A 20,242-nucleotide genomic window follows, 5' to 3' on the forward strand; every position below is an offset into this window, starting at 1 on the left:
AATGGGCATAAAACTACATCATTGTCAAGACTTATAGTATCAAAATAATCATTGGTTGTTAATTAATTAATAATTATTTCTATCAACAATTTACTGAATGGTATCATATGCAAGTGATTTGCATATGTAATGGCCTATATGCACCTACCTTGAGGTCTTTTGAGTCAGGTAGCGAAGTGAGTTTTTCTTACTTACCGCAAATAACATATTATATGAAACTTATGTTGGCTTCTCTTTGCCAAAATTATAAGAGGCTATAATATGGAACCCTAGACCTCCTATTTATTGAGGATGGATTTGTGAAGAAAAAATTTAAAATAGCAAATAAAGGCACTACGGTAGATACATTTCAGAATTGTACTTTTAGTCTATCATTCTATGTTGCATAAAGTTAGGTTGGGTTCCTAATATGTGTTATGATTTAGCTATGGATTATTTTTTCCTTGTTAAATCAAGTTTGTGTTTTGGCTAGTAGAAAACATAAGCTTGATTACTACTCAAAAAGTGTTATTTCATAGCTTGTAATTAACTCTTTTAAACACTTTTGAGTAGTAGTTATTGCCTTTTAACCCAATTAACATGTTAAGGACCCTTGCAATCAATTCTAATCAAATTGTGTTAAGTTTTGGTGTTTTGATAGCTTTTTGATCACCAAAGCAATCCAAGATTGAGGAGAGTTATTTGGAATCCATGGCAAAGCAATGAAGAGCTCAGAAACATGAAGAACCAAAGCTTTGAAGTCCTTTGCCATAAGCAAATCCGGAATGCAAAAAGGAGAGAAGCAAAGAGGAGAAAAACAAAGAGGAAAACAGAGGACAGCAGCTGCAGTCTTCTTTCGCACTTTTGGAGCACTTTCCGAAGTCCATTTTCTACATTCTATATACCATTTCAAATCTCAGGAAGTCAAGAATCCAATGCTTCAAACGGTGCACAATTTGGAGTTGAAATGAGGAAGTTACAGCCATTGGAAGACAACTGCATCAAGTTGAAGGAAGAATTTTGCTCGGTTGCGAAATCACCCTTTTGTTGCGAAATGATTTCGCAGCCATTTTGCACAGTGCAACGGTCCTGAAGCTTCCCAATAGTTGTGCACTGGCTCTTTTAGATCTTTTCTTATGATATTTTTGTGTCTAAATTTCCATTTTCTCCTTGTATTCAGCCACTCATGTAATTCCTTAGCTAGGAAGTATCCAAGGAAGGGTAAATTACCTTCCTATATATATCTCTCGAGAGCTTGTTCTTGAGGAGGTCGAGACGAATCCTTTGTACAGTTTTGGCAAGAAATATATCTACAGAGCACTTGCTCTGCTTTTCATATATATTTTTGTTTTCTCGTTCTTTTTCTTTCTAGCCAACCAAACTCTGAGGATTTTTCCTCAGAGGATGAGAGGCTAGGCTCTTCGTATCTTGGAGTGAGGAAAGTCGGGTAAGTTTCCACATGCATAAATTGGAAGTTTTGTTGTTTTAGTTTTTAATGAAGAGAAAGTGTGACCCGTTAATGGTTTTTATCTTTTTAGTTAACTTAAAACACCTTTAAATCACCTGGGCCAACACTTGGTAAGGCAAGTGATCTCCGTCCATGGAGATGCACTAGTTTACCCCTTGCGAGCCTCTGGGAGGTGACTTGAAGGTAGGATTTTCTAGAATTGCCAACACTTGGTAAGCTTTTGGACTCCAAGGAGACATCCATTAGTTATCTCTTACGAGCTTTTGACGGGTAATCCAAGGTTAAAGATCACCTTGAATGGCAAGGGCTAGGTGAGAGGTATGAGCCATTGCAAGGTGCATCAGTGAGAGGGATTTAGTGTTTGAACCCATTAATGGGAAGCATTTATACAACACCGGTTGGAGAAGGAACTATATGTTAATTCTCTAATGCGAGGAAAAGAAACAAGTGACCGGAACTCCCTTTTTGTACAAGGAATCTGAGCCTAGTGATCTAAACTCCAAGAAACACTTTTCTTTGTAAGTAAAATCAGTTACTATTTTTTGTTAGCTTAAAACCAACCTTTTCCAGCATCTTTATGTTTTCTTTTAAAGTTAACCTTGAATTGAAAAGGCACCAATTCAGCTTTGAATTAATATCATTTGTGAAGTGAAAACCCATCCCAGTGAACGATCCTAGAGCCACTATGTTATAGTAGCTTTGTCTTTGCTACCCTAGTATATGGTGTAATAGGTTATAAATTTTGTTGATTACTCCCTCAATCAAGGAGCACCAGCTGGACACGAATCAGCTGAGACACCAATTAGGCATGAATCAAAGCTTAATAGATTTTGTTTAAAGAAATATTTCATCTAGTTCTCATTGTTTTGTGTTGTGATCCCTATATCTTTTTGTGTTGTTTTCCATAAATATAAAAATATTATTGATATGTTGAAGAAGTTCTATGCTCAAACATTTGAAAGTACGATTAAAACAATGTCTGTAATTGGGTTGAAATGTCATGTCATGCTTTGTCCAATTGTGTTGTGTAGTTCTAGATTGGTTGACTATTCATATTAATGTTTCACTTCATGAGTTAATAACAATAGTGGAAAGGCTATAGCTATGAATGGAGTAGTGTATCTTAAAAATGCATTGTTTCCTTATGGTAGTGATCTTGGTATGATAAACATAATAGAAATTGGTTCAAATAAAGCGTGATACTTTACTTGTGACTCAATCAATGAAATAGCCTCTTTCTCCAAAAAAAACATGTTTTTTTTTTTTTTTACCACCCCACACAGAAAATATTTTCTTGTGAATGAACAAAATATTAAGGAATAGTCTATATGGGCTTTTTCCACACAAAAAAGGAATATTTTGTTGTAATAGAAGCAGAAGCAATGTGGATTATTCAAGAATTGAAGTCGATTTTCTTTATAAAAAGAAAATATCAATGAACTTCTATTAAATGGTTTCATGGGATTTAATGAATTGTTTTGATTGTGGGATATCATTGACAAATAGGAATCCATGTTATCAAAGGATTTCCTACAATTATTTCTACTATAAAATGAGTCAATCATCCTCTTTGGTATTTTGTTAAACAAAAACAGGGATATTGTTCCTCCATTGATAAAAAAATTTGATTTTTGGGAAGTATCATGATCATCCAATAAGAAGAGTTTCCATTTTTTCAAATATTATAGCGTGTTAATAATTGTTACCTTAACAAGTGATTGTTATAATTACAGGGTTCACATTTTTGTTCAACCGATAATGAGTCGCAAATAGATAATGATTTGCTAAAAACCATTACTGTGCTACTATCAAGTACTTTCAAGTTTATCATGGTGCCTTCTTGTTGAACAACAAAGTCATTTATTTACTTAGGTTTAGCTTGAGACTTGATCTTGGCCATGGTATCATCAAAACTCAAGATTAGTGACATTACTCAGTTGATTTGCTATGAGTTATGAAATAGTAGTAAAAAATGCAAAAAAAAACAAAAAAAAAAACAAAAAAACAAAACAAAACAAAAACAAACTAAAACTGGTTAAGACTTTCGATTCATCGTATAAAAGAGGAGTAAAAGGCTCAAGCTATGCACTGTAATGTTGATCTTGAATCACGATAACATATAATATTTAAATAACAAATATTAGTTGTTATTTTTTTAATAATGAGGGATCCACCTTGATGGCAAGACATTTATCTTGACTGCTAGTGAATATACTTTGGGTGACATTGGCTCACCCATTTATGTTACACCACTTAAATACTAGGGCGGCTTGAACTCAAGACCTCTAATTCATTACTAGAGTGCATTATGGTTTAGCTACACCTTTGGGGGCTAGCTTTTATTAGAATATTTTCATATGTATGGCATCTTATTTTAAAAACCAAATTGACCTTCCTTCATTATCACAAGCATCTTGTCTTTTTTTTTTTTTTTTCTCAAGATAGGAAATCATTTTGAAATAATGATGTTCAATTTTCTCAAAGAATCTTCAATTTCTTTTCTTGTTTCAGTAGTTTAAGGGAGGGGGTTGGGGAGGATAGAATCTTACTTCAAGCACTTGGGGTTAAATCATTGATGAGTTGATTTGAGAATGGATCTTTTTATTATTGCTCACAAATTATCTAGTGCTCTTAATATTGTTTTATTTTTCCTTGTATTAGAATGTGTTAGTGGATAATATTGGTATTTGCATAAATTATTATGGCCTTTAAGTATTGAGAACTTGCTTGAGGCATTCTCTATCTCTATTTCTCTCCCCTTATCTGTTTTTGTCTCTCTCTCCCTCTCCGTCTCTCTCTCTCTCTTCTTTCTACTTATTTTATACATACTATAAATCTAAATCAGATCTAGTTAATACCAATATGAGTTAGGCAAACCATCTTGGTATTAGCTCATACTCTCTATAATGAGTTTTTAGTGTTGTCTATTTCTCATTTTTACTATCTATAAGACAAGTTCCATGACACTTAATGTACTTATAGAGCATACTGGTTAGTTAGTGTCTACTTCCATTCTATTATCTGATTTAGCCAATCAAGGTATTGAAGGTTGAAGTAAGAAGAGAAAACAAAAGATAAAATGATAATAGTAAGAATATACAGTATGACAAAAACCATGAAACAAAAGACAATACAACTATTCATATAAAAACTTGAGGTTTACATTATAAAACCATCAATTTTGTAAATATAAGAATCAAAGTTCAAAATTTTTTAACGACATTACTTTGATTTTATAATAGATCTTAAGAAAAGGGGATTTCTTAAATACTTAAAATGAAACCTTAAAAATTAAAATCACTGATGATAATTTCTAATATACCCAAATGAAACCCTAGAAATTCAAATCACTATAAAAGGAGATTTTCATATGCTCAAAATAAAACCTAGAAATTGAAGTCATTGTAAAAGGAATTTCTTAAACAAAAATGAAAATCTCTATAGAGAGAAATAAATTAGCATACCTTTTGAAGAAGAGTTTTCTTGAACTTCTCTATATTTCCATTTATAAAATAGGATAACAAGACCACAATGGCAAGAAGATCAAAAAGTGAAAACTTAAAGCTTTATTGTGGTTTCCTTCTCTCTTGTTTATAACAAGTAATATGCTGGTTGAGTAGCAAATTTAAATCATAAAGTGAAGCAAAGAAAGTTTTTTTTCTTCTTCTCTTATTTCTAATAAGTTAAAGTTTAAAAAGTCATTCAAAGGGTAAAAAAGACCAATAATAATTTTAGTCCTTCGTGGGAATTTAAGAGATAAGTAACCCTTTCGAGTCATTATCACCACCAGCCCACCCTATTCAATAATTTTCCCTTAGAGAAATGTGTCCTTATCTACTATAATTATAACATTCTACGTTATTAGATTTGGATGAAGTTTTCTTGTTTCCCTTATTCTTAGTTGAGTTCTTCTTTCCTTAGAGTTATCTTTATTGTTTTCATTCTTTTGAAGTTTCATATATATCTTGAATTAGTTGCATTCTTCTTTCCTTTCTTAGAGTTATCTTTATTGTTTGCTTTCTTTTGAAGTTTTCATATATGTCTTGAATTTTTTAGCAAACAAGATATTTCTAATTAAGTCAGAACTCACTCACTTTTATCCTCAAACTCTACTTTTTTTCTTTAGTAGAAGCTTTGTGTGTGTGTGTTATATATTTTATTTTATATGACCTTATTTTATATGTTCATTTATAACATTTTATAATCATTAAATAAATAAAATACTTATACATACATAATATTTGATTTCAAATATATATATATGAGATAATGTTTTATTTAATCAATATTTTTCTTTAATATATATCATATTTATATTCCTTTTATATTGTAGGTCCCATGAAGTCTTCTATATGATTTTATTCCCTTATTTGGTTTTAGCTTTTAAGACAACATTTTTCACTTTTTTTAAGAAAATTTTGAAAACATCAAATTGGCGTTTTCATTTTTTCCCCCATTTTTTGAGTTTAGTTTTCTAGAAATGAAAAATAAGAAAGCACCACTCAAACAAGGCCTTGGTTCCTTAAATGTTTTGTTGCTATGATACTAATTGAAAGTGTGTTTTTGATTCACAAAAATACCTAGAGGAGGAAAATAGGTGAGGGGTGAATAATTAGTATAAGCTTTTTAATGTTAAATTTCAAAATTTTTATAAGCCTTTTTTTTCCACAACTAATAGAAGGTTACATTAAATGAGGTAAGCTATGTGGAAAATTTCCTACATTGTCTCAATAGAAACTCTATAGGTGAAACACCATGAATCCAACAATTAGAGGTAATATACACTAATTATAAAGAGAAAGTAGACAAACCAAATACCAAGTGTCGTATACCATCGATCGGTACTTACACTTTTTTTCTCATGTTCTTGATGCAACATCTTGTGCTCCTTAATGGATTACTTGAACCCCATGCTAAGGCATGTGGATAAATATACTGATTTGCCTTCTACCAAAAGATTTTCCAAGACTCATTCTTGAAAGCTTTTGGAAGTTTGAAGATTAAGGTAGAGCAATTGCTAACTCGCTTCATTTATTAAGGTAGAGCTTTTGAAAGTGTAATTTTACCAAAAGATAATTTTATGACATTTAAAACCATAATTTTCCAAAATAAATAAATAAATAAATAAACAAAAAAGGAAGGGGAAAAAAAAAAACAAAACCCTCAAACGTTCAAACCATTGAAGAGGCAAGTTTGAACTCTGAGAAGGCATTTGAATGTTCCTCACGGGAACATTCAAACACTGGTAGGACATTCAGACGTTCTGAGGGAGGCGTTCAAAAATGTCCCCTAGCAACTTTCTATTTTCAGCTTTTTCTTGTGATCTTCAATGTCATTTCTTCATTTCATCCAATGAAGTAAAGAGGGCATAACTGGAACAAAATTATCAACCTAATATAAAACACGAACAAAAACTATATCGTTTATTAGTTAAAGAACACTGTTAGGTCAACCACTTGGTGAAGTTTGGACTAATAGGGTGTCAAATCCCTCTTTAATCAAACAATTTTAGTAATCCTAAGTATCTGCTCTTTAGGTGAGCAATTTTAGCAATCAGAAGTATAGACGTAAAATTGCATATGTTGCAATTTCATGGCCCAAGAGGCATTTCCAATATAAGAAAATAGTGTAGGAATTCACTGCAATGAGTCCTCAAGATCAATCACAATGATATCATGACTAGAAGACGAAGCTCGGTGAAGATAGATTAAAAACAAGTTCATCATGTTGATATAGAGGATAAAAAGGTGGGAATCATGGCCACAGCAAACTTGGGTGTTTGGTACTAGTAAACTCCATGTTGTTGGAACAACATTTCTGTCTACACTTGAGACAGCCCAACATCAACATTGAAACCAAAAATTCTCCATGCTTTTGAATCTAGAGTTTTGAGGCCATCTTCCCTGTCAAGAATTTTGGAACTCTCACACCACCTTTGCCAATGTGTTGTAAACTTAGTGTTATGTTTGTTTGATACAAGTTAAGACTACATCTCTATGGCCAAAAGTGGTGAAAAACATAACTTCAAACTTTTGAATTTAATTTGATAGTTTGAGATCACAAATATGAATCTACAGGCTCCAACTGACTCTTTAGAACCTCAATTGCAGTGTTGAGGTCAATTTATACTTTAAAGTTCAAAGGGAGTAGCATGCTAAATAGCAATGAAAAGAAAAAGCATAGATGAAACTTGGTTGGTAGCCTATAGGCATCCAAAATGAAATAAAAATAAGAAATAGGTATTGACATGCACAACAGGGATGATGAACTATTCCCTTTTATCTAAAAATTTTCAATCTCACTAAATAAAATGAATGCCTAGATACTACAGAAATTTCACCTGCAAAGGATTTTTTCTCTTATGATGTTAACCCTCTGATTCAATAAAAGTCTACATGTTTTGAGGGAATATTATTCCTAGGAAACTAACTGAAATAATTTAACTTTAAGAGGATTTGCCTCAAAAAGCTCTAACCTTCTGGTAAACACTGATTTGCATGCACAGAAGTTAACACAGCTTTTGTACCAATATAATAATCTGCAAAGGAAATCAAGGATTAGAAGCTGTGTTACTTTGTATATCTCCACCTAGCAACCTGGATACTCCAGTTTTTCTTCACTATTGTCTGCCTCTCTATCTAGAAGGAGAATAAGAGTGCTGCTTCAGTTTTTCCTTTTGGTCCCCAGGACGATCAGAAACTAAATAGGCCTTGGAGTTTGGAGATGCTTCATAAATTTGCTTCTGTTTTGCGGAAAATTTGGATCTCAGAAGCAACGAATTTGTCATGACCCCTACTGAACTCAAACCCATGAGGGCTCCAGCAATAGATGGAGTCAGCATGGTCCCAGTTATAGGCAGCAACATCCCAGCAGCAATTGGAATTCCAACCTGTAAGTGAATATTTGGTGTGTGAGACCAGTTATTGTTCAAAGTGTAGCAAATCTATCTTAATTATCAAAAACCTAAATGAATAAAAATGAAAAATGAAGAACAAAAAACAGTTTCAGACATCCCTCTCCCTGAGAAAGGAGGACAATGCTTGATCCATGAAGATCATTTGGCACCTTGTGGATTGTAACTATACTTCATGAGCAAACCAAAAAGATTTTATCATCTGATGATTCATATCAGCTGATTTTTGTGATTTTAAACTCACCTTTGATGTGGATTTCAGTTTAAACATCCCTGTGAACAGAAGGTTCCCTCATATAACAGCTTCATTAGTAAATGTCGTTCTTGAAATCAAAATACATTAAGCTAACCTTCACTTTAAGTGCCTCAATAATGAATAAGCAGTTTAGTTAGCCTTTCATCTTCCTTACAATTCTCTTTCTAGATTGATTTTCTCATTGCACAATTTGACCCCAATCTATATTGGGTTCATAAATCGAAGCACAACAGTTATCTCGATGAAAAGCATGGCAATTTTATTTCTAATTTTGTCCCCATTTTCTAATTACTATTTTCAAGAATACCTTTTCTTTTTCCAAAAAATAACCAAAAATGGGAACAAAAAACAAAATGTTTCATCTCAAAAACAACTATCATCTAAGATTTCTGGACTGTGGAGTTCAACTCTAATGGGTTTAGAGAACAGAAGTTTCAAAAGAAAGGCAAAATATGGAAGCTAAACAGCATACATAATCTCAGTAAACTCATTATTTCTGTCACGATAAGAATTCTATCCTAATTCATAAACAAGTATTGATTTGGCTCCAATTCTGAAATAAGGAAAATTAAACACTAGAAAGAAGATTAAAAAGGGTAAGGGGAGAAATGTGAACTGCTTGATTATTTTCAAGGCACTTATAAAATAAATAAATAAACAATTCATTGTTATTTGGGTAGGTTTCAACAAGGAGAAATGAGTAGATGAAATTGTTGTATGATGGAAGCATATGTCCACAGAGATGTGTAACTAACAGTCCACTTCTACAGAGAGGGTAGCTCATAGGAAAGCATAACAATCAGATAACTAGAATCATTAGATGAGAAACTCAGGTTTATTCATGAACTTCCTCTAGAAAAGAAACCACTGAGAGTAAATAGTAATATGGATCAGATCATTAGACGCAAAGAGTGATCACAGGTTTTAAATCTTATTGGGTTTACCAGTAGATTTGAGGACTGAATTTAGCTACATGAAATCCTATAATCAATTTCATAGTCCTACTTTTGGGTTTTTCCCCCTCAAAAGTATTACAAAAGCTTTTTAATCATTTGGCAATAACAAAAGGTTGCTAGTTACAACAAATTCTCTACCTCTTAAAAATAGGTTTGGGCATAAAAAAAAAGAAATGCAATATACTTGTATGTTGCAAAAGAACTTACAATGTTATATGCAAAGGCCCACCAAAGATTTTGTTTCACGGTCTTCATGGTTAGTCTGCTTAGTTCGAAAGCATCAAGCAACTGCACTAGGAGATCCAGGTCAATTTTTCATAGCACAGTATAGGGCCCTAAATCCAGAAACTCATTTACAATACCAAGCCCAAATAAATGACAGGAGCATCTATGATTGAAGTTTGCAACATAGCAATGCAAAAGATAACATTATTTAAGATGCTAACAATATTATAAAGAATACGAGCCCTTTTAGTTTGGAAATATATAAAAATTAGTCTATAACTACCTGTATATTTCTATTTCTTTCTTTATCAGCTTGTAAACATCCTTTTTCCCCCTTTTGGTGGGATAGGGTTGGGGATGAGAAGCATCCACATCAAACCAGAGGTAGAAAAGAAGCTTGAGATAAATAAATATTTTGAAAGAAAAAATAAAAAAAGATAAAGAAAAACAGCAGAAAGACCTACATATGAAGACACATGTGTAGATCTTCCTTACTAAATCATTATCAATCCTTCTTTCTCACCCACAAAAAATTGCCTCAGACCTGGCCCAATCAAAGAGAAGAGTCTGTATTCCTTTCTGTTTGAAGTAACCGCTTTTGCCTTTTCAAGAGTCATGTTCCCTGGGCAATATATGTAGGTTTTTTTTTTTTTTTTTTTTTTTCTGAAAAGGCTTTGTTTTTTATCATGTTTGGTTGGAATTAATTTCCTCTTCTATATTGTTTCGTTAATTTCTTAGTGAAAGAACATACAATTACCAGGAAGAGCTTGTCAAATTGAAAGGATACATTGACAGAAAATACCTGTGAAAGCCTGTTGCCCATCAGGACGATAGAAGACACCTCACTAGCAGCTCCAACACCCCCACCCATAGCAATTCCAATATCTGATGAAGCCAATGCAGCAGCATCATTGATTCCATCACCAACCATGGCTACTGTGTTCTGAGCCTTCTGAAGTTCTCTTATGAACTTACTCTTTTCATTTGGTTTAACTCCAGATAGCACCTGCTATCCACAAATTATTTCTGGCATTTAATCATGTAAATCCTCTAATGTTCAAATATTTTTTTTGTTCTGAAACATGGGTTTGTTTAACAGCTTCAAACTAATTTGTCTAATGCAAAAATCCACCTTTCTGAAGCATGAGATTTTTAGGATTCTAGTGCTTAAAATATGGTGGCAAATTCCATACCACAAGTATGTGATGAAGAGTCAAATTTAACATCAACCAATTAAATAAGAGAAATCTTTGAGGATTTGTCCAGGATCCATATAACATTGAAGAGACCATTGCATCTGGTAAGTGACTTACAGACCTTTTGGTCACTTATTTTTAAGTTAAAGGTCTTAACTAAAGCAATTTGAAGTTGGTTGAAAATTCAAAGCCAAAAGCAATAAAGTTCTTAGAAATTTAAAGCTCCAATCAATCAATTGAAGGGGATGTGCTCAACCAATCTAACTAGTACTCTCCAATCAATCAAGCCATGTCTACTGGTTGAAACACTTGTGTTTCAATCTAACCACTGTTGAGAAAGTGAAACAACAATTAGAGAAACTTGAATCTCCAAATCAAATGGATGAAAGTTCATGTAAGGACTTTGCAAGTAATCTTCAATTCATTGAAGGGGACTATGCAAAGTACCCTTCAACTTTTAAAGTTTTCAAAAATTTAAAGCTTCAATCAATCAATTGAAGGGTATGTACTCAATCAATCTAACTAGTACCTTTAATCAATCAAGCCATGCTTATTGTTTGGAACATGTATTTTAATCCAACTGTTCTTGAGACTTCTAGAGCCTTGCTTTTTCATGATAGAGATTGTTTTAATCCAATTCTGTTTAATCCAACTGTTCTCTATCACCTCTATAAATAAAGATGATCGAGATTGGACATAAGAAAAAGAGAAACACAATCAGAGAAACTTGAGTCTCCAGATCAAATACATGAAAGTCCATTTAAGGACTATGTGAAGTCTATGACAACCTATTGTTGAAAATCTTGAACGAGAAAGTTTGTGAGAAAAAAAGTAAGACTTGGATTTTCATCCCTTAGTACTTCAGGATATCAACAGGTAGAACTAGAAAACCCCAGGCTATTGTTTATTTCTTGTAGTTTCGAGCTGTGCCCATGGACTCAAGAGATTCAAAAGATTCCAAATTGGATATAGTTTTGCTTGGACAGATTATGTATTCAATTTGAGGTGCAGTGTGGATGTGTGCAATTGGAAGTCAACAAACTCATGATGATAGCCAAGATTTGAGGAAGTCCTAATCTCAAGTTCTCTTGTAGACCTTGTTCTGATATTAATGTGCTTCTAGACTGTAGAGTTGGCACTTCTATCCCAATTATCAGCTGGCCTTATTGACTGGTAAAGATCTTGTCTTAGACTATGATACTCCAACCAAAATACAAGGAGCCTCAATTTCAAGTTCTCTGGCAGATCTTGTGATGATGCCAGTGTGCTTCTTGACTGTAGAGTTGGCACTTCTAACCAATGATTAGTTGGTCTTATTGACTGGTACACATCCTGTCTTAGACTATATACTCCAACCAAAATACAAGCCATAATGGTTAGGGAAGCTCTCATTCCTCCAGACAACTCTTCCATCAAGGGTCCTTGTCCCAATGCTAAAATCTAAGTCAGCAGCACAATAACCTGTTGTGCCAGTGTGCTTCTTGACTGTAGAGTTGGCACTTCTAGCCAATGATTAGCTGGTCTTATTGACTGGTTTACATCCTGTCTTTTAGACTATATACTCCAACCAAAATATAAGCCATAAGGGTTAGGGAAGCTCCCATTCCTCCAGAAAACTCTTCCAATGACTTAATTCCCAGATGGGCCTTCCATCAAAGGCACTTGTCCCAATGATAAAATCAAAGTCAACAGCACAATCACCTATTTTGTAATGAAAATACTTTAAAGACTTGTACCACTGATTTCACAAAACTAATATTTCAAGCATAAGGTTTCCAATCAATTTAGATATTGAAAGTGGCTTGGAAACCTTAGGAAGTAAACTGCATAAATCAAATCGTAACTATTAATGTTTTAGTAGGATTAGAATTCAAATTGGAGCAAAACAAGCAAGTTTCTGGCACTTCAACTTGAAGTAATCAATCTTATGCTTGGATCAACCAGAGACACATTTTAGGTGCTACTAATGTATGTTATGCTCAGTTACTTGAGCAAAAGCTTAGGTCAGATTGACCGAGTAATTACTGTATGGATCTTCCCCACTGAAGTGGCCAAACCTAGTAGGTTTAACCTTCAGATGTTCTGATTTCTCTAGAATTCTATTCTAGTTCAAGTTTCTCTCTGTTAATGTCAGATCTGAAAGAGAATTAGTGAGAGAGACCAACTATTTTCACAATGTAAAAATTGCTCCATGCTTAAGGAGACGACACATTTTTTTAAAGACAATTAAGTATTCTCAAACTCCTTAGATATACAAAAAAATCTGTGGATAATGTAGAGACATCAGACAATTTCCCATTAATCATGGATTCAGTTTGCCTGCAGATTCAATTATCTAGATTGCAAAATCAAGTGCTTCATAATTTTTTTGTGGAATCAAATGGCTGCTCATAGATTCAAGAATAGGTCTTATGGACTCTAAACTGGTGAAGCTGCATAATACAGGTTGTGGGCTCAACTTTCTACAGCACATGACTCGTGTTGGAAGAGTTGAAGAATTCTTCAAGGCAGCAAATTAGATAATTAGCCACACCAGTAGGTATTTCATCTTGTGTCTTTTTTCAAACCTATTGCTTTAATCTGGAGTAGGTCCAGAATCCAACCTAGCAATGATCATTCATTTATGTGCTTTTGTGTTCATGCAGTTATATTTTGTACTACTCTGTTCCAAGAATCTTACAATTATTTCTAGTAATATACATAGAGCTTCACACATAACCATCATGACTGATACCAAGGGTTCATTAAAAGGTTGATTTTAAAACATAAAACTAATCGAAATCGTACCTTGTCTTTCGGGATGCCAACACTTGATGCAACATGTTCAGCAGCATTTCTTTTGTCACCAGACAACATGTACACACTTATTCCTTGTCTAGACAAAGATTCAACAACATGTCGTGCATCGTCCCTGATCTGGTCCTCAAAATAAATAAGACCAGCAAGTGTGCCATCTACTCCCACGTAAACAACAGACTGATTCTTAAGCTCATCCACCTCTTGAAATGGATTCTCTTGAACTCCATGCCTGGAGAAGGGGAAAATATGACCAAAAAAAAAGGAACAAAAGAAAGAAAATCCTCATAATCTAAAAGTAAGATATGTCATGCATTTTAGGAAATAAGGAAGACAAGAAACTTGTGGCCATTATGGGGGAATCTTTATTCTACTTCTGAGTCCTTTTAGATAAACACCTAGGCAAGAATCTTGGACTGTATATCAGCCTAGGTAAGAATTTTGAATAAACACCTAAGCAAAAACATTAAGCTAATTAGGGATGGGCTAACAATGCATATCAGCTTCATGCTAGCCTCCTTCCTATGTAGGCTCAACAAATGGGGGAATAAACAGAGAGAAACTCAGAGACAAAACTTCCAGGAACAAAAATTCTGGATTCATGTTAAACTATCAAGTAGCCCAAAAGCTTAATTATTATGAAATTAGCAAACATTTTTTTTTTTTTTGTGATGAATAAAGAGAAATATATTAAAAGAAAAGAGGCACTTCAAGGAAGCACCCCAGAGTATACAGGAGGTATACAAAAGAGAGAAAAAACCCTTAACCAGGGCCTAACCAATCAACAAAATTTACAATAGAAGGGGGACTAGAACCAAAAAAACCCCTAGTCCACGCTCACAGATTACAGAGGAAAAACGATTTACACCCATGAATCGAATGCTCTTCATTTTCAAACGCCCTACTGTTTCTTTTCTTCCAAACAATCCAAAAAAGGCACAAGGGAGCTGAAAACCACACTTTCTTCCTTTCCTTTCCCACACAAGGCCCAAACCACCCCAATGATGCCTCTCTAACCGAAAAGGGTAGCACCCACGAAACCCCAAAAAGGGAAAAAAGTAAGCTCCATAAACTTCTGGCCAACCCACAATGCAGGAGGATGTGATCAATAGACACTTCCTCTACCAGACACAAATAACATCTATTAGCCAAGGAGAACCCTCTTTTTTGAATACGATCCAAGGTTAAGGCCTTTTTCCACGAAGCCTCCCAAGCAAAAAACTCACCCTCGGAGGCACCAAAGAATTCCAAATAACTCTTGCAGGAAAATCTCCTAGTCTTTCCAGCTTCAACGCCTTGTAAAGAGACTTAACAGAAAATCTTCTGTCCTTTGCCTTAGTCCAAAATACTTGATCTTCCACATCACTATAAACCCTCCTCCCTTGCAACCTTAAGAGAAGACGCTCCACATCGAACACTTCCCAATCATTAATCTGCCTAGAGAACGTAGGAGCCCACACTCCCCCTTCAGAATGGCTCCACACATCCGCCACCCAAACCTCCTTATCCAAGGATATAGCAAATAAGGAGGGAAAAGAGGTACACAAAGGATCATCTCCACACCACTTGTCCTTCCAAAATCTAACCCTCCTACCATTTCCCATAGAATAAACCAAATTGTCACCTAACACATTAGCAAGCATTATAAACAAAACTAACATTTAACACTAGCCCTCAAAGTAAATATATAAACCAGAATCCCTGCACTGGTGCCAACAGCATGATGCCAACTCTGAATTATGTCTTGGTATAAAACAGACAAGTTTGCCATTTGCAAAATGATAAATGAACTGATCTTCATTATGTTGGACATTTTATTTCATTGGATCTTTGCACTCCAATATCCTGATACAGATTAGAATTATGTTCTCATGTCCAAGAAGGCTTGGACTGAAGCCACCAAACAATTAATATAAGCTTCCTAGTCAACAGAAAAGAAAGAAAATTTGGAAAGCCAAAATTAAAATATATATATCTAAAAATGCTAATAATTCTTGCTATGCATCAAGGAAATCCATAAGCCTCATAAAAATCATTCAGCCCTGTGTCAAGACAGACTTATGACACAAGTAAAACATTTTTTCATTAAAATACAAATTCCAATTTAGGGTAATCAGATTTTGTGATATATGAGCCATGTGCCCAGTATGAAGAGATCAATACCACAATACCTTTGAACCCAGTCAAATGTACCAACAGAAACCTTTTTATTCTCAACAGTTGCTACAGCACCAGACCCAGGTTCTTCCACGAATGTTCCATCCACTACCTGTAATAAATAATTTCCTGCGTGAGATATCTGCATGTTTGATATCATTACCATAAGATAATGACTAGCTGATGAACTACACAATCCAGGAAAATCATAATCCATTTTGCCACTAAATATAGTTATGGCATCAAAATAAATATCTCAATGCAACATGGATTGTGTTGACTGATTATGATTGATTCATGGCTTGATTGACTGTGATTGATTGAAATTTACAACTTATACAAGATGTAGATTAGAGTTGTAAATCAGTGATAAAATTAGGACAATAAATTAGGGATTCTTTCCTCGTTTGTATAGTTGATTAATGGTGTTTGCATTCAATGAATTCTAAGATTATTTTCCTTTATTGTTTTCCCTGTAAACTCTATATATATTCATTGTAAATTCTGCCATCAATACAAGAAATACAATTCTATGATTGTTCACATGGTGTCAAAGCAAGGTTTTGGTTAAAATTCCTTCTTTGTTCTTTGACTTTCGTTGTCATAACCAAGAGCAGTCTTCTTTGCTGAAGTTTTAATGATTCTTAGCCTTCATTGCTGAAATCGACCTAGAGAAAAACAACCTTCATTGTTGGTTCTCCCATGTTCTCTTTACTTCTAATCCCTTCCTCTACTTTTATTCGCTTTCTCAATATGTTTGAAATATCTACTAATGTCTATCTATCTCCCTCCACCCAAAATTTTGATCAAACAGTAACCCACTCTTCTATCGGTGCATACCAAGATCTTCAAGCGTCATTCAGACTTGTTGGCTGGAATTATTTGGTTTGTCATCAACTCAGTCATTCCTTAAAGGAAAGGGGAAGCTAAGCCATTCATTTAGACTGGTACCAAGCCCAAAAGTCCCAAAGTTGCTGCATGGGATGAGGATGTTTCAATGATAATGTCTTGGTTTTGGAACTCGATGCAACCAGTGCTAGGATAAAACCCTTAAAAGCATGACATAATGTAATAAACTTTGAAACTTATTATCTATTAATAAAGTTTCTATTTCACTTTTATCTACCCTTATTCCATGCATTATACTTTGTGAACATTTTCGCCCACATCTCTTGCCTTGTTTGTGATTTGGGTGCATTTAGAAGTTGCATGAAAGATCCAAATCATGGATTCCTTGCAAGTATATGATTAATTCACAATCGGTTATGGGCTTGGGTAACCCACTAAAGGTTATAGTGCACTACCTCCTAATTAGAGGGAGGGTTGGTCTTGGCCATTGGGATCGGTTTCTCATGGTGAGTGCACTAGTGTATATAGTTACATATTGGATAGGACTTACAATAAGACATAACATAAGGTAATCAAGTAGTCATGACTTCACCAAATTGCTTCATTGTGTTGTTTTTCAACCTTGGGAGAATATCGAGCTTGTGTCAAAATTAGAAATGGCTTTGACATATAGGTGATGTCCTAAAATGATTATATATTTCCTTATGGATTAGGTCACTATTAATGGAAGCTGGTAGCACTAGGTATTCTCAATAGAGGCACCATAATATCTCATAGGATTGAAACAAAATGTGCTCTTGCGTGATTCTTAAGGAGGTGTGTTCATGTAAACTATGGCCATAATGGTTCCTTAAGTGGAATTTGACATAATTTCTTTGTGAGCTAAGATATGTCAGATGATCACATAATAGGAGAATTTGTAACTCAATGATAGTAGAGGTAGTTTTGAGAGGCTGATAGTTTTCACCTCGTTAAACTATGGACACTAGTTATGGGGGAATTGAATGCAATGGATAACAAGTCACAGACCGAGCACTTAGTATCTCGTTGTTATTTACATAGGGCAATGGAGTGTAGTTAATTTTGTTCGCATCTTAGATCTATGCAATAGAAGTAATACCAATTTTTTTTAAAATTGATCTTTGGGGTTAAAATACTAATCTATAGGTTTGGGTGTTCCCAAACCTTATTATTTTTTTTTTAGGTAAAAAAACTTGCATTAGAAACGCTTAAAAGTGGCAAAAGCAATAAACACGAAGTATACAAATAATGCCCCAAAAATCGAAATAGTAAAGAGACAACTTCCCCTTACTTTAAAAGCAACCAATCTATAAATCAATCATAGATACAGTATGATCTTCTATATAAACCCTAACTTAATTCACAAAAGTATACATAAATAAAGACTTAATCGATTGGTCAGACTGCTCAACGTTGTTGAAAGCTCTTCCATTTCTTTCCTTCCATAATACCCTCACTGCAGCCCAAGACCTCCAAATCATATCCCATGGAAAAGGAACTTTAGAGACCCTCGTGTGGGAGCAATAGAGGGACCTAATTGAAAATTTTCCATTCTTTCTCTCCAACTCAAAATGTCCTCCACTCCTCTTCTCACTGCCAAGGGTTGTAGTTTGCTGAACAAAGACTCCACTTCATCCATCTCTCAGTCATTTAGGTGTCTTGAAAAGCAGGGATTCCAACAACCTAAATCCCCACCTTCCTCTCAAGCTTCTAACACTTAATCGTCTTTATTTACAGCCAAAAGAAATAAGTTAAGGAAAGCTTCTTTCAAGGATTGGTCCTCACACTACAAGTCTTTCCAAAACTTAACCCCTTTCCCATTCCCTACCATAAAGCGAGATCTACACCTTATGCCTTCTCAATCATTTCTAATGGCTTTCCACACCCCCACACCATAAACTCCCCTCATTCCTCTTGAACATCACCCTCCTTCTACTTCAAACTTCCCGATGATGACTTGTTTCCAAAGAGGCTCCCTTTCTTTTGCAAATCTCCAATTCCACTTACCAAGCAAGGCTTTATTTAGGGTCGCTATACTGCAAATTCCTAAGCCTCCCTTCTTCTTATCCACACAAACTAAATTTCAAGTGTTGAAGAATTAAATCGATGTCCTCGGAAGTCTCATAAACCCACAATCTTTCATTCAATGACTGAACCTCATTCTTTGGTACACAAATGATGGGTAGTTTGGGAGGCTAGAGGCTAGGACTCTCTTCTCTCTGGATGGTGGAAGACAAAAGTGGAAACCCTAGCCTCTAGGGAGTATTTATAGGGTTCTTAACTAGGCTTAATTGATTGGAGGCCATATGGGCTTAGGTCACCTAATCTAGTTCAAATTGGGTCCTAATTAATGAATTAACCCCACAAGACCATCCAATTAATCAATTAGCCCAATTCAGAGATGTTGTTCACTAACCCTGGTGCAACCTTGTGTACTAACCAAAACGCCCTTATACACATAAGTGAACCAAAAGTCGATCTAACTCTCATAAATTGTGTCAACAAGGTATTTGAACTCAAATGAGGACCACTGAGAGTCATAAGACAGTATTGTGTCACAGATTGTTTGTTTGGTGTATGTGAGCATAGCAGAGGTGCTGATTAAGATTAGTATGTTGATTGGTTTGAGCTGAATGTAATGGGAATTGCTCTAGGGATAGGCTGTGTATGTGACGTTGGATGCTTATTCAGAGTTCAGGTAGGCCGACCCGGTTAAATTTGGGGAGCTTGTCACTAGTCAAGGACTTGGCAATGAAGAGGAGCTCGGCCATCTCCTACACAAACTGGTCGAGAGCTGGAGCCATTCCCCTAATGAGTCCATCGTAGGATGAAACTAATCAGCATAGTGGCATTGAAATGCATAGCATGCAAGCTGGGCCCCTTTGATTCTTGCCCATGGGGTCGCTGCATGGGTCGTGCCATTGTGTTGGAACTCTAGGCCGTGAAAAGTGGTATCAGAGCAAGGCAGGAGGTCAAGCATGGTGGTGTTCCCTTCTAACAGTCTATGGCCGACGAGTTATGTCTCCCGATGGCAATACAAGTAGCCTATGAAGCCTAACGTGGCGACAGTGCAAAGGTAGGCCCTGTGGCATGAATCGAAGCTACACTTATGAGGACCCGTGAGAGAGTATGGGTGCCTCTAGATCACGAGGTGTTGCTGGCTGTTCTAGTAGTGCACACGAGTGTCGCCTACTAGGGGTGGAAGTTAGTGTTTGGGTGCACACTTCTGGGGTGTTACCGGGTTAACACGACGAATGGATGTCGTGTCCGAGGCATGGACGTCCCCTTTGGCCCAGCCGCCCAGTGGGTTTTAGCAACGAACCTCTGGTGATTAATGGCTCGTGGGGAGCAGCAGCATTCGAAGGCATCATTTGGTGAAGACATAAAGCCTTACATGAGGGCGTGCAAGAGATTGAGTTGGGGAGC

General features: G+C 35.2%; 1 protein-coding gene across 2 annotated transcripts in view; it reads right to left on the reverse strand.

Annotated features, from left to right (window-relative positions):
• Window positions 1-7,629: 7,629 nt before the first annotated feature.
• The window catches only part of LOC117925843 (copper-transporting ATPase PAA1, chloroplastic), a 64,531-nt gene continuing 51,918 nt past the window's right edge, over window positions 7,630-20,242 (reverse strand). Inside the window, exons 13-17 of one of the 2 annotated variants that reach the window (XM_034844951.1) lie at window positions 15,961-16,058; window positions 13,781-14,021; window positions 10,600-10,803; window positions 9,780-9,860; window positions 7,630-8,336 (exon numbers count right to left, since the gene is read on the reverse strand). In XM_034844951.1, the coding sequence (XP_034700842.1) occupies window positions 8,082-8,336; window positions 9,780-9,860; window positions 10,600-10,803; window positions 13,781-14,021; window positions 15,961-16,058 (879 nt within the window). In that variant the 3' untranslated portion in view covers window positions 7,630-8,081. The remainder of the gene's footprint in view (window positions 8,337-9,779; window positions 9,861-10,599; window positions 10,804-13,780; window positions 14,022-15,960; window positions 16,059-20,242) is intronic. The other variant, XM_034844952.1, reaches the window with a different exon arrangement.

Source organism: Vitis riparia, chromosome 12 (assembly GCF_004353265.1).
Source record: "Vitis riparia cultivar Riparia Gloire de Montpellier isolate 1030 chromosome 12, EGFV_Vit.rip_1.0, whole genome shotgun sequence".
NCBI lineage: Eukaryota > Viridiplantae > Streptophyta > Magnoliopsida > Vitales > Vitaceae > Vitis > Vitis riparia.